Below are 15,840 nucleotides of genomic sequence, written 5' to 3'. Positions count from 1 at the left end.
AAATGAGTAAAAATAACTAAATAATAAATTACAAATGGTTTATTTGCTAACTTATTAAAAAAAAAATTTATAAGAATTTGATAATAGTCCGTGCGGCAATTTCTTTATATGTCCATTTAGATATGAAAAGTTGGCAAATTTAAACAATTTATATCCTCATTTAAAATTTGAATTTCGACACGAATACGGTGAACAGTAAATTCAATATTTCTCTGAAACAAAAACTATAACATTATTAAATTTACTAATAAAGAACTTGTTTTTCTTAAAGTGTAGACATGTCTTATAGAGTATATTTTTGTAAATATACATTGTTTATATTATTGTATACCCTATAGAAAAACTATTCAATCTCAATTATTTAAATTTTTAATCGTAATTTTTCATAAACATAAGAGTCAATTATCATGAAAGGTATTCAATGAGCTGTTATGACAATTGCTCTTATCAACAATTTTTAAATGTCATTCTTATTGCTGAATCAAAAAATACCTGCTAAATAAATTTTTAGATTGTGAATTGCTAGACTGTAGACACTACAGTCAAATCTGTTTTCTAAAATTTTTACCTTTGTAAACGTGTCAAAAATTGAAGGAAAATAGATTTTTATTAAAAAAGAAAAAGGAGTAAAAATTACAAACAATCATAAAATTGAACTAAAATTAAATGGATACAATTACTGAAACTGAAATTCTAAATGCGGAAAAAAATATTACAGACGGTAGTGCACTAAAAGTGCCTACATCATTAGAAGGTATTTGCGTGGCTTATGGAAGCTTAGTAGTTATGGCAATATTTCCTATATTTTTTGGTTCAATTCGTTCAGTTAAGCACCATAAAATCAAAAAGGTAGAACAATAAATATTAGAATTGCAATTCAATGTTAATTAATCATTCTTTTTACAGGCATCTGGTGAAAAAGCAGATGTAATGTCCTCAAAAGATGCAATAATGTTCCCATTAATAGCCTCTTGTGCGTTATTTGGATTATATATATTTTTCCAGATATTTTCAAAAGATTATATTAATTTACTCCTTACTGGATATTTCTTCTTTTTGGGAATAATGGCTCTCTCAAATTTATTAAGTCCAATAGTTGGTTCATTAATACCTGCAGCAATTCCAAAAGTACCATTCCACATCTTATTTACAGAAGGAGAAGACAAAGACAAAAAAGACATTATAAATTATAAGTTTTCATCGCATGATATTGGTTGCCTCATTATATCTGTAATCGTTGGAGTGTGGTACTTATTAAAAAAACACTGGATTGCCAATAATTTATTTGGTTTAGCTTTTGCAATCAATGGAGTTGAATTATTACATTTAAATAATGTTGTTACTGGATGTATTCTTTTGAGTGGACTTTTTATCTATGATATATTTTGGGTTTTCGGAACAAATGTTATGGTTACTGTTGCAAAAAGTTTTGAAGCACCTATAAAACTAGTATTCCCACAAGATTTACTTGTAAATGGCTTAGCAGCTTCGAATTTTGCAATGCTTGGTTTAGGAGACATTGTAATTCCTGGAATTTTTATTGCATTGTTATTAAGATTTGACCATAGCTTAAAGAGACGAAAAAATGTATACTTCTATTCGACAATATTTGCTTACTTATTAGGTTTAATTTTTACAATTTTTGTGATGCACATGTTTAAACACGCTCAACCAGCTTTGTTATATTTAGTTCCAGCCTGTATTGTAACACCCACTCTAATCGCGTTTTTAAAAGGAGATTTAAAACAACTTTTTTCGTAAGTTCAATGTCTTATACGAATTGTATAATTTTAATTACAGGAATAAAATTTCTTCTATAAAATTGATACCTTTTCTTTTTTTGTAGATATGAAGATCATCCAGAGGAAAAACCAGAAAAAGAGAAGAAAGAATCAAGTAAAAAGAACAAACAGTCTAAATCGATGTAAGAAAAGAAATGTTCAATTTGTATGTTGTATATGGGAATTTAATTTTTTTATCTAGAACCATGTAAATTGAATAATTTTAATAGTATGTATTAAAAATAAAATTAATGTATTATGAATATATATTATTTAAATTTTTTATTTTGCTAAGCATAATATAAATTTTACTTTTTTGTTATTTTCAATTGTTTGTTTCTATAAAATTTTTCAAGTTATGATAAAAATCAGCATAGCTTTTATGTATTCAAAATCTTTGAGCGACTATTTTTAAATTAATTTTTTTTTTAGCAAACTATGAAAGTAGGGACAAATTATGAAAATTGTAAAACATTTATGTAATTATAAACTTCCATAGTATTGTAATTCAAGTCTAACAGTCATTATAAAAGGAAAATTGATTTTAAATTCAAATTTTTATTTTTAAGAAAAATCATTTGTGTAAAATCATATTTTTCTTTCTCAATTCATAATTAATTACAACAAATTTCTTTTATAAAGGAAATAAAAATGGAATTTTCTAAAGTTTAATAAAAATTATTTTTCAAAATTTATTGTATAAATTAATTTTTTTTAACATACATATATTACTATCTCTTAAAAGATAGAGGAGAACTGTGAATCGAAAGTTAGCTTTTTTAAGACTCAAAAAAACATATGTTTTAAACAAATTTCATGTTTCAATAAAACAAAAATTTTTCTTTTCCTTATATAAATATATATGTAAGTAGTTTTAAAAAAAATGGGATAGCATATTACATACATGTATTACCAAAAATTTATTAAGGAATGTATAATATTATTCTTAAATCTACTTTATAAATACATATCATTGATTTTCCAAGCTCCTATTAAATAACGAAACCATATTAAAAAGAGATCAATTCCCATTTGCAACCATGACCAAAAAGGAACGATTTTCGAACCTTCAATTTCTGTCCAACAAACTGCAATTTCTTTTATTGGCATTTTTAAATATTGTGCGATGTATAGTAACTCAACATCAAAAGCCCTAAAAATTTTAAAAATGAAAATATTAACTAATCTTATAATCATAAAATTCTTGGTTAAAAAAAAGCTAGTAGTGCGTTAGTATCGCTTTACTACAATTTTTAAGCTACCTTGTCAAAAAATTAAAAATTTTTGAAATTTTGTACGACCCCCTACCTTGTCAAAAAATTAAAAAATTTTAGAAATTTCGCACGACCCCCTACCTTGTCAAAAAATTAAAAATTTTTGAAATTTTGCACGACCCCCTACCTTGTCAAAAAATTAAAAAATTTTTAAAATTTTGCACGACCCCCTACCTTGTCAAAAAATTAAAAAATTTTTAAAATTTTGCACGACCCCCTACCTTGTCAAAAAATTAAAAATTTTTGAAATTTTGCACGACCCCCTACCTTGTCAAAAAATTAAAAATTTTTGAAATTTTGCACGACCCCCTACCTTGTCAAAAAATTAAAAAATTTTTAAAATTTTGCACGACCCCCTACCTTGTCAAAAAATTAAAAATTTTTAAAATTTTGCACGACCCCCTACCTTGTCAAAAAATTAAAAAATTTTTAAAATTTTGCACGACCCCCTACCTTGTCAAAAAATTAAAAATTTTTAAAATTTTGCACGACCCCCTACCTTGTCAAAAAATTAAAAAATTTTTAAAATTTTGCACGACCCCCTACCTTGTCAAAAAATTAAAAATTTTTAAAATTTTGCACAACCCCCTACCTTGTCAAAAAATTAAAAATTTTTGAAATTTTGCACGACCCCCTACCTTGTCAAAAAATTAAAAATTTTTGAAATTTTGCACGACCCCCTACCTTGTCAAAAAATTAAAAAATTTTTAAAATTTTGCACGACCCCCTACCTTGTCAAAAAATTAAAAATTTTTAAAATTTTGCACAACCCCCTACCTTGTCAAAAAATTAAAAATTTTTGAAATTTTGCACGACCCCCTACCTTGTCAAAAAATTAAAAAATTTTGAAATTTTGCACGACCTTGTCAAAAAATTAAATTTTTTTTGAAATTTTGCACGACCACCTACCTTGTCAAAAAATTAAAAATTTTTGAAATTTTGCACGACCCCCTACCTTGTCAAAAAATTAAAAATTTTTAAAATTTTGCACGACCCCCTACCTTGTCAAAAAATTAAAAATTTTTTAAAATTTTGCACGACCCCCTACCTTGTCAAAAAATTAAAAAATTTTTGAAATTTTGCACGACCCCCTACCTTGTCAAAAAATTAAAAAATTTTTGAAATTTTGCACGACTCCCTACCTTGTCATTAAAAATTTTTTGAAATTTTGCACGACCCCCTACCTTGTCAAAAAATTAAAAATTTTTAAAATTTTGCACAACCCCCTACCTTGTCAAAAAATTAAAAAATTTTGAAATTTTGCACGTACCTCTACCTTGTCAAAAAATTAAAAATTTTTTAAAATTTTGCACGACCCCCTACCTTGTCAAAAAATTAAAAATTTTTGAAATTTTGCACGACCCCCTTGTCAAAAAATTAAAAAATTTTGAAATTTTGCACGACCCTCTACCTTGTCAAAAAATTAAAATTTTTTTGAAATTTTGCACGACCACCTACCTTGTCAAAAAATTAAAAATTTTTGAAATTTTGCACGACCCCCTACCTTGTCAAAAAATTAAAAAATTTTTAAAATTTTGCATGACCCCCTACCTTGTCAAAAAATTAAAAATTTTTGAAATTTTGCACGACCCCCTACCTTGTCAAAAAATTAAAAAATTTTTAAAATTTTGCACGACCCCCTACCTTGTTAAAAAATTAAAAATTTTTGAAATTTTGCACGACCCCCTACCTTGTCAAAAAATTAAAAAATTTTGAAATTTTGCACGACCACCTACCTTGTCAAAAAATTAAAAATTTTTGAAATTTTGCACGACCCCCTACCTTGTCAAAAAATTAAAAATTTTTAAAATTTTGCACGACCCCCTACCTTGTCAAAAAATTAAAAATTTTTTAAAATTTTGCACGACCCCCTACCTCGTCAAAAAATTAAAAAATTTTTGAAATTTTGCACGACCCCCTACCTTGTCAAAAAATTAAAAAATTTTTGAAATTTTGCACGACTCTCTACCTTGTCATTAAAAATTTTTTGAAATTTTGCACGACCCCCTACCTTGTCAAAAAATTAAAAAATTTTGAAATTTTGCACGAACCTCTACCTTGTCAAAAAATTAAAAATTTTTTAAAATTTTGCACGACCCCCTACCTCGTCAAAAAATTAAAAAATTTTTGAAATTTTGCACGACTCCCTACCTCGTCAAAAAATTAAAAAATTTTTGAAATTTTGCACGACCCCCTACCTTGTCAAAAAATTAAAAAATTTTTGAAATTTTGCACGACTCTCTACCTTGTCATTAAAAATTTTTGAAATTTTGCACGACCCCCTACCTTGTCAAAAAATTAAAAATTTTTAAAATTTTGCACGACCCCCTACCTTGTCAAAAAATTAAAAATTTTTTAAAATTTTGCACGACCCCCTACCTCGTCAAAAAATTAAAAAATTTTTGAAATTTTGCACGACTCCCTACCTCGTCAAAAAATTAAAAAATTTTTGAAATTTTGCACGACCCCCTACCTTGTCAAAAAATTAAAAAATTTTTGAAATTTTGCACGACTCTCTACCTTGTCATTAAAAATTTTTGAAATTTTGCACGACCCCCTACCTTGTCAAAAAATTAAAAATTTTTAAAATTTTGCACGACCCCCTACCTTGTCAAAAAATTAAAAAATTTTTGAAATTTTGCACGACCCCCTACCTTGTCAAAAAATTAAAAAATTTTTGAAATTTTGCACGACTCTCTACCTTGTCATTAAAAATTTTTGAAATTTTGCACGACCCCCTACCTTGTCAAAAAATTAAAAATTTTTAAAATTTTGCACGACCCCCTACCTTGTCAAAAAATTAAAAAATTTTTGAAATTTTGCACGACCCCCTACCTTGTCAAAAAATTAAAAAATTTTTGAAATTTTGCACGACTCTCTACCTTGTCATTAAAAATTTTTGAAATTTTGCACGACCCCCTACCTTGTCAAAAAATTAAAAATTTTTAAAATTTTGCACGACCCCCTACCTTGTCAAAAAATTAAAAATTTTTTAAAATTTTGCACGACCCCCTACCTCGTCAAAAAATTAAAAAATTTTTGAAATTTTGCACGACTCCCTACCTTGTTATTAAAAATTTTTTGAAATTTTGCACGACCCCCTACCTTGTCAAAAAATTAAAAAATTTTGAAATTTTGCACGACCCTCTACCTTGTCAAAAAATTTAAAAATTTTTGAAATTTTGCACGACTCCCTACCTTGTCATTAAAAATTTTTAAAATTTTGCACGACCCCCTACCTTGTCAAAAAATGAAAAAATTTTGAAATTTTGCACGACCCTCTACCTTGTCAAAAAATTAAAAATTTTTTAAAATTTTGCACGACCCCCTACCTTGTCAAAAAATTAAAAATTTTTGAAATTTTGCACGACCCCCTACCTTGTCAAAAAATTAAAAATTTTTGAAATTTTGCACGACCCCCTACCTTGTCAAAAAATTAAAAAATTTTTGAAATTTTGCACGACCCTCTACCTTGTCAAAAAATTTAAAAATTTTTGAAATTTTGCACGACTCCCTACCTTGTCATTAAAAATTTTTAAAATTTTGCACGACCCCCTACCTTGTCAAAAAATGAAAAAATTTTGAAATTTTGCACGACCCTCTACCTTGTCAAAAAATTAAAAATTTTTTAAAATTTTGCACGACCCCCTACCTTGTCAAAAAATTAAAAATTTTTGAAATTTTGCACGACCCCCTACCTTGTCAAAAAATTAAAAAATTTTTGAAATTTTGCACGACTCCCTACCTTGTCATTAAAAATTTTTTGAAATTTTGCACGACCCCCTACCTTGTCATTAAAAATTTTTTGAAATTTTGCACGACCCCCTACCTTGTCAAAAAATTAAAAATTTTTTAAAATTTTGCACGACCCCCTACCTTGTCAAAAAATTAAAAATTTTTGAAATTTTGCACGACCCCCTACCTTGTCAAAAAATTAAAAAATTTTGAAATTTTGCACGACCCTCTACCTTGTCATTAAAAATTTTTGAAATTTTGCACGACTCCCTACCTTGTCATTAAAAATTTTTTGAAATTTTGCACGACCCCCTACCTTGTCAAAAAATTAAAAAATTTTGAAATTTTGCACGACTCCCTACCTTGTCATTAAAAATTTTTTGAAATTTTGCACGACCCCCTACCTTGTCAAAAAATTTAAAAATTTTTGAAATTTTGCACGACTCCCTACCTTGTCATTAAAAATTTTTAAAATTTTGCACGACCCCCTACCTTGTCAAAAAATGAAAAAATTTTGAAATTTTGCACGACCCTCTACCTTGTCAAAAAATTTAAAAATTTTTGAAATTTTGCACGACTCCCTACCTTGTCATTAAAAATTTTTAAAATTTTGCACGACCCCCTACCTTGTCAAAAAATGAAAAAATTTTGAAATTTTGCACGACCCTCTACCTTGTCAAAAAATTAAAAATTTTTTAAAATTTTGCACGACCCCCTACCTTGTCAAAAAATTAAAAATTTTTGAAATTTTGCACGACCCCCTACCTTGTCAAAAAATTAAAAAATTTTTAAAATTTTGCACGACCCCCTACCTTGTCAAAAAATTAAAAATTTTTAAAATTTTGCACAACCCCCTACCTTGTCAAAAAATTAAAAATTTTTGAAATTTTGCACGACCCCCTACCTTGTCAAAAAATTAAAAAATTTTGAAATTTTGCACGACCTTGTCAAAAAATTAAATTTTTTTTGAAATTTTGCACGACCACCTACCTTGTCAAAAAATTACAAATTTTTGAAATTTTGCACGACCCCCTACCTTGTCAAAAAATTAAAAATTTTTAAAATTTTGCACGACCCCCTACCTTGTCAAAAAATTAAAAATTTTTTAAAATTTTGCACGACCCCCTACCTTGTCAAAAAATTAAAAAATTTTTGAAATTTTGCACGACCCCCTACCTTGTCAAAAAATTAAAAAATTTTTGAAATTTTGCACGACTCCCTACCTTGTCATTAAAAATTTTTTGAAATTTTGCACGACCCCCTACCTTGTCAAAAAATTAAAAATTTTTAAAATTTTGCACAACCCCCTACCTTGTCAAAAAATTAAAAAATTTTGAAATTTTGCACGTACCTCTACCTTGTCAAAAAATTAAAATTTTTTTGAAATTTTGCACGACCACCTACCTTGTCAAAAAATTAAAAATTTTTGAAATTTTGCACGACCCCCTACCTTGTCAAAAAATTAAAAATTTTTTAAAATTTTGCACGACCCCCTACATTGTCAAAAAATTAAAAATTTTTGAAATTTTGCACGACCCCCTTGTCAAAAAATTAAAAAATTTTGAAATTTTGCACGACCCTCTACCTTGTCAAAAAATTAAAATTTTTTTGAAATTTTGCACGACCACCTACCTTGTCAAAAAATTAAAAATTTTTGAAATTTTGCACGACCCCCTACCTTGTCAAAAAATTAAAAAATTTTTAAAATTTTGCATGACCCCCTACCTTGTCAAAAAATTAAAAATTTTTGAAATTTTGCACGACCCCCTACCTTGTCAAAAAATTAAAAAATTTTTAAAATTTTGCACGACCCCCTACCTTGTTAAAAAATTAAAAATTTTTGAAATTTTGCACGACCCCCTACCTTGTCAAAAAATTAAAAAATTTTGAAATTTTGCACGACCCTCTACCTTGTCAAAAAATTAAAATTTTTTTGAAATTTTGCACGACCACCTACTTTGTCAAAAAATTAAAAATTTTTGAAATTTTGCACGACCCCCTACCTTGTCAAAAAATTAAAAATTTTTAAAATTTTGCACGACCCCCTACCTTGTCAAAAAATTAAAAATTTTTTAAAATTTTGCACGACCCCCTACCTTGTCAAAAAATTAAAAAATTTTTGAAATTTTGCACGACCCCCTACCTTGTCAAAAAATTAAAAAATTTTTGAAATTTTGCACGACTCCCTACCTTGTCATTAAAAATTTTTTGAAATTTTGCACGACCCCCTACCTTGTCAAAAAATTAAAAATTTTTAAAATTTTGCACAACCCCCTACCTTGTCAGAAAATTAAAAAATTTTGAAATTTTGCACGAACCTCTACCTTGTCAAAAAATTAAAATTTTTTTGAAATTTTGCACGACCACCTACCTTGTCAAAAAATTAAAAATTTTTGAAATTTTGCACGACCCCCTACCTTGTCAAAAAATTAAAAATTTTTTAAAATTTTGCACGACCCCCTACCTTGTCAAAAAATTAAAAAATTTTTAAAATTTTGCACGACTCCCTACCTTGTCATTAAAAATTTTTTGAAATTTTGCACGACCCCCAACCTTGTCAAAAAATTAAAAATTTTTTAAAATTTTGCACGACCCCCTACCTTGTCAAAAAATTAAAAATTTTTTAAAATTTTGCACGACCCCCTACCTTGTCAAAAAATTAAAAATTTTTAAAATTTTGCACGACCCCCTACCTTGTCAAAAAATTAAAAAATTTTGAAATTTTGCACGACCCTTTACCTTGTCAAAAAATTAAAAATTTTTAAAATTTTGCACGACCCCCCTACCTTGTCAAAAAATTAAAAATTTTTGAAATTTTGCACGACCCCCTACCTTGTCAAAAAATTAAAAATTTTTTAAAATTTTGCACGACCCCCTACCTTGTCAAAAAATTAAAAAATTTTGCACGACTCCCTACCTTGTCATTAAAAATTTTTTGAAATTTTGCACGACCCCCCTACCTTGTCAAAAAATTAAAAATTTTTGAAATTTTGCACGACCCCCTACCTTGTCAAAAAATTAAAAATTTTTAAAATTTTGCACGACCCTCTACCTTGTCAAAAAATTAAAAATTTTTTAAAATTTTGCACGACCCCCTACCTTGTCAAAAAATTAAAAAATTTTGCACGACTCCCTACCTTGTCATTAAAAATTTTTTGAAATTTTGCACGACCCCCAACCTTGTCAAAAAATTAAAAATTTTTTAAAATTTTGCACGACCCCCTACCTTGTCAAAAAATTAAAAATTTTTTAAAATTTTGCACGACCCCCTACCTTGTCAAAAAATTAAAAATTTTTAAAATTTTGCACGACCCCCTACCTTGTCAAAAAATTAAAAAATTTTGAAATTTTGCACGACCCTTTACCTTGTCAAAAAATTAAAAATTTTTAAAATTTTGTACGACCCCCCTACCTTGTCAAAAAATTAAAAATTTTTGAAATTTTGCACGACCCCCTACCTTGTCAAAAAATTAAAAATTTTTAAAATTTTGCACGACCCTCTACCTTGTCAAAAAATTAAAAATTTTTTAAAATTTTGCACGACCCCCTACCTTGTCAAAAAATTAAAAAATTTTTGAAATTTTGCACGACTCCCTACCTTGTCATTAAAAATTTTTTGAAATTTTGCACGACCCCCTACCTTGTCAAAAAATTAAAAAATTTTGAAATTTTGCACGACCCTCTACCTTGTCAAAAAATTTAAAAATTTTTGAAATTTTGCACGACTCCCTACCTTGTCATTAAAAATTTTTAAAATTTTGCACGACCCCCTACCTTGTCAAAAAATGAAAAAATTTTGAAATTTTGCACGACCCTCTACCTTGTCAAAAAATTAAAAATTTTTTAAAATTTTGCACGACCCCCTACCTTGTCAAAAAATTAAAAAATTTTTGAAATTTTGCACGACTCCCTACCTTGTCATTAAAAATTTTTTGAAATTTTGCACGACCCCCTACCTTGTCAAAAAATTAAAAAATTTTTGAAATTTTGCACGACTCCCTACCTTGTCATTAAAAATTTTTTGAAATTTTGTACGACCCCCTACCTTGTCAAAAAATTAAAAAATTTTGAAATTTTGCACGACCCTCTACCTTGTCAAAAAATTTAAAAATTTTTGAAATTTTGCACGACTCCCTACCTTGTCATTAAAAATTTTTAAAATTTTGCACGACCCCCTACCTTGTCAAAAAATTAAAAAATTTTTGAAATTTTGCACGACTCCCTACCTTGTCAAAAAATGAAAAAATTTTGAAATTTTGCACGACCCTCTACCTTGTCAAAAAATTAAAAATTTTTTAAAATTTTGCACGACCCCCTACCTTGTCAAAAAATTAAAAAATTTTTGAAATTTTGCACGACTCCCTACCTTGTCATTAAAAATTTTTTGAAATTTTGCACGACCCCCTACCTTGTCAAAAAATGAAAAAATTTTGAAATTTTGCACGACCCTCTACCTTGTCAAAAAATTTAAAAATTTTTAAAATTTTGCACGACTCCCTACCTTGTCATTAAAAATTTTTAAAATTTTGCACGACCCCCTACCTTGTCAAAAAATTAAAAAATTTTTGAAATTTTGCACGACTCCCTACCTTGTCAAAAAATGAAAAAATTTTGAAATTTTGCACGACCCTCTACCTTGTCAAAAAATTAAAAATTTTTTAAAATTTTGCACGACCCCCTACCTTGTCAAAAAATTAAAAAATTTTTGAAATTTTGCACGACTCCCTACCTTGTCATTAAAAATTTTTTGAAATTTTGCACGACCCCCTACCTTGTCAAAAAATGAAAAAATTTTGAAATTTTGCACGACCCTCTACCTTGTCAAAAAATTTAAAAATTTTTAAAATTTTGCACGACTCCCTACCTTGTCATTAAAAATTTTTAAAATTTTGCACGACCCCCTACCTTGTCAAAAAATTAAAAAATTTTTGAAATTTTGCACGACTCCCTACCTTGTCATTAAAAATTTTTTGAAATTTTGCACGACCCCCTACCTTGTCAAAAAATGAAAAAATTTTGAAATTTTGCACGACCCTCTACCTTGTCAAAAAATTTAAAAATTTTTAAAATTTTGCACGACTCCCTACCTTGTCATTAAAAATTTTTAAAATTTTGCACGACCCCCTACCTTGTCAAAAAATTAAAAAATTTTTGAAATTTTGCACGACTCCCTACCTTGTCAAAAAATTAAAAAATTTTTGAAATTTTGCACGACTCCCTACCTTGTCAAAAAATGAAAAAATTTTGAAATTTTGCACGACCCTCTACCTTGTCAAAAAATTAAAAATTTTTTAAAATTTTGCACGACCCCCTACCTTGTCAAAAAATTAAAAAATTTTTGAAATTTTGCACGACTCCCTACCTTGTCATTAAAAATTTTTTGAAATTTTGCACGACCCCCTACCTTGTCAAAAAATGAAAAAATTTTGAAATTTTGCACGACCCTCTACCTTGTCAAAAAATTTAAAAATTTTTAAAATTTTGCACGACTCCCTACCTTGTCATTAAAAATTTTTAAAATTTTGCACGACCCCCTACCTTGTCAAAAAATTAAAAAATTTTTAAAATTTTGCACGACCCCCTACCTTGTCAAAAAATTAAAAAATTTTTGAAATTTTGCACGACTCCCTACCTTGTCAAAAAATGAAAAAATTTTGAAATTTTGCACGACCCTCTACCTTGTCAAAAAATTAAAAATTTTTTAAAATTTTGCACGACCCCCTACCTTGTCAAAAAATTAAAAAATTTTTGAAATTTTGCACGACTCCCTACCTTGTCATTAAAAATTTTTTGAAATTTTGCACGACCCCCTACCTTGTCAAAAAATGAAAAAATTTTGAAATTTTGCACGACCCTCTACCTTGTCAAAAAATTTAAAAATTTTTAAAATTTTGCACGACTCCCTACCTTGTCATTAAAAATTTTTAAAATTTTGCACGACCCCCTACCTTGTCAAAAAATTAAAAAATTTTTGAAATTTTGCACGACTCCCTACCTTGTCAAAAAATGAAAAAATTTTGAAATTTTGCACGACCCTCTACCTTGTCAAAAAATTAAAAATTTTTTAAAATTTTGCACGACCCCCTACCTTGTCAAAAAATTAAAAAATTTTTGAAATTTTGCACGACTCCCTACCTTGTCATTAAAAATTTTTTGAAATTTTGCACGACCCCCTACCTTGTCAAAAAATGAAAAAATTTTGAAATTTTGCACGACCCTCTACCTTGTCAAAAAATTTAAAAATTTTTAAAATTTTGCACGACTCCCTACCTTGTCATTAAAAATTTTTAAAATTTTGCACGACCCCCTACCTTGTCAAAAAATTAAAAAATTTTTGAAATTTTGCACGACTCCCTACCTTGTCAAAAAATGAAAAAATTTTGAAATTTTGCACGACCCTCTACCTTGTCAAAAAATTAAAAATTTTTTAAAATTTTGCACGACCCCCTACCTTGTCAAAAAATTAAAAAATTTTTGAAATTTTGCACGACTCCCTACCTTGTCATTAAAAATTTTTTGAAATTTTGCACGACCCCCTACCTTGTCAAAAAATTAAAAAATTTTGAAATTTTGCACGACCCTCTACCTTGTCAAAAAATTTAAAAATTTTTGAAATTTTGCACGACTCCCTACCTTGTCATTAAAAATTTTTAAAATTTTGCACGACCCCCTACCTTGTCAAAAAATTAAAAAATTTTTGAAATTTTGCACGACTCCCTACCTTGTCAAAAAATGAAAAAATTTTGAAATTTTGCACGACCCTCTACCTTGTCAAAAAATTAAAAATTTTTTAAAATTTTGCACGACCCCCTACCTTGTCAAAAAATTAAAAAATTTTTGAAATTTTGCACGACTCCCTACCTTGTCATTAAAAATTTTTTGAAATTTTGCACGACCCCCTACCTTGTCAAAAAATGAAAAAATTTTGAAATTTTGCACGACCCTCTACCTTGTCAAAAAATTTAAAAATTTTTAAAATTTTGCACGACTCCCTACCTTGTCATTAAAAATTTTTAAAATTTTGCACGACCCCCTACCTTGTCAAAAAATGAAAAAATTTTGAAATTTTGCACGACCCTCTACCTTGTCAAAAAATTAAAAATTTTTTAAAATTTTGCACGACCCCCTACCTTGTCAAAAAATTAAAAAATTTTTGAAATTTTGCACGACTCCCTACCTTGTCAAAAAATGAAAAAATTTTGAAATTTTGCACGACCCTCTACCTTGTCAAAAAATTAAAAATTTTTTAAAATTTTGCACGACCCCCTACCTTGTCAAAAAATTAAAAAATTTTTGAAATTTTGCACGACTCCCTACCTTGTCATTAAAAAATTTTTGAAATTTTGCACGACCCCCTACCTTGTCAAAAAATTAAAAAATTTTGAAATTTTGCACGACCCTCTACCTTGTCAAAAAATTTAAAAATTTTTAAAATTTTGCACGACTCCCTACCTTGTCATTAAAAATTTTTAAAATTTTGCACGACCCCCTACCTTGTCAAAAAATGAAAAAATTTTGAAATTTTGCACGACCCTCTACCTTGTCAAAAAATTAAAAATTTTTTAAAATTTTGCACGACCCCCTACCTTGTCAAAAAATTAAAAAATTTTTGAAATTTTGCACGACTCCCTACCTTGTCATTAAAAAATTTTTGAAATTTTGCACGACCCCCTACCTTGTCAAAAAATTAAAAAATTTTGAAATTTTGCACGACCCTCTACCTTGTCAAAAAATTTAAAAATTTTTGAAATTTTGCACGACTCCCTACCTTGTCATTAAAAATTTTTAAAATTTTGCACGACCCCCTACCTTGTCAAAAAATTAAAAATTTTTTAAATTTTGCACGACCCTCTACCTTGTCAAAAAATTAAAAATTTTTTAAAATTTTGCACGACCCCCTACCTTGTCAAAAAATTAAAAAATTTTTGAAATTTTGCACGACTCCCTACCTTGTCATTAAAAATTTTTTGAAATTTTGCACGACCCCCTACCTTGTCAAAAAATTTAAAAATTTTTGAAATTTTGCACGACCCCCTACCTTGTCAAAAAATTAAAAAATTTTGAAATTTTGCACGACTCCCTACCTTGTCATTAAAAATTTTTAAAATTTTGCACGACCTTGTCAAAAAATGAAAAAATTTTGAAATTTTGCACGACCCTCTACCTTGTCAAAAAATTAAAAATTTTTTAAAATTTTGCACGACCCCCTACCTTGTCAAAAAATTAAAAATTTTTGAAATTTTGCACGACCCCCTACCTTGTCAAAAAATTAAAATTTTTTTGAAATTTTGCACGACCACCTACCTTGTCAAAAAATTAAAAATTTTTGAAATTTTGCACGACCCCCTACCTTGTCAAAAAATTAAAAATTTTTAAAATTTTGCACGACCCCCTACCTTGTCAAAAAATTAAAAATTTTTTAAAATTTTGCACGACCCCCTACCTTGTCAAAAAATTAAAAAATTTTTGAAATTTTGCACGACCCCCTACCTTGTCATTAAAAATTTTTTGAAATTTTGCACGACCCCCAACCTTGTCAAAAAATTAAAAATTTTTTAAAATTTTGCACGACCCCCTACCTTGTCAAAAAATTAAAAAATTTTTGAAATTTTGCACGACCCCCAACCTTGTCAAAAAATTAAAAATTTTTTAAAATTTTGCACGACCCCCTACCTTGTGAAAAAATTAAAAAATTTTTAAAATTTTGCACGACCCCCTACCTTGTCAAAAAATTAAAAATTTTTGAAATTTTGCACGACCCCCTCCCTACCTTGTCAAAAAATTAAAAAATTTTTAAAATTTTGCACGACCCCCTACCTTGTCAAAAAATTAAAAATTTTTGAAATTTTGCACGACCCCCTACCTTGTCAAAAAATTAAAAAATTTTTAAAATTTTGCACGACCCCCTACCTTGTCAAAAAATTAAAAATTTTTGAAATTTTGCACGACCCCCTACCTTGTCAAAAAATTAAAAATTTTTAAAATTTTGCACGACCCCCTACCTTGTCAAAAAATTAAAAATTTTTTAAAATTTTGCACGACCCCCTACC

At 28.2% G+C, this 15,840-nt stretch overlaps 2 protein-coding genes across 3 annotated transcripts in view; one reads left to right on the top strand and one right to left on the bottom strand.

Moving 5' to 3' along the window:
* The first annotated feature begins 528 nt into the window (after positions 1-528).
* LOC129615902 (minor histocompatibility antigen H13) lies at positions 529-2,110 on the top strand. The gene is made up of 3 exons (XM_055531319.1): positions 529-849; positions 907-1,757; positions 1,847-2,110. Exons 1-3 carry the CDS (start codon positions 667-669, stop codon positions 1,926-1,928), a joined length of 1,116 nt encoding a protein of 371 aa, XP_055387294.1. The 5' UTR covers positions 529-666; the 3' UTR covers positions 1,929-2,110.
* A 567-nt stretch (positions 2,111-2,677) lies between these two features.
* Positions 2,678-15,840, bottom strand: part of LOC129615925 (dolichyl-phosphate beta-glucosyltransferase) — a 33,596-nt gene continuing 20,433 nt past the window's right edge. For both annotated transcript variants that reach the window (XM_055531349.1, XM_055531350.1), the window contains exon 6: positions 2,678-2,934. In XM_055531349.1, the coding sequence (XP_055387324.1) occupies positions 2,739-2,934 (196 nt within the window). In that variant the 3' untranslated portion in view covers positions 2,678-2,738. The remainder of the gene's footprint in view (positions 2,935-15,840) is intronic.

This window comes from Condylostylus longicornis, unplaced genomic scaffold, assembly GCF_029603195.1.
Source record: "Condylostylus longicornis isolate FDR11 unplaced genomic scaffold, ASM2960319v2 ptg000153l, whole genome shotgun sequence".
Taxonomy (NCBI): Eukaryota; Metazoa; Arthropoda; class Insecta; order Diptera; family Dolichopodidae; genus Condylostylus; species Condylostylus longicornis.
The sequence above is the reverse complement of the archived record's forward strand: the minus strand, read 5'-3'. Positions and strand labels throughout refer to the sequence as shown.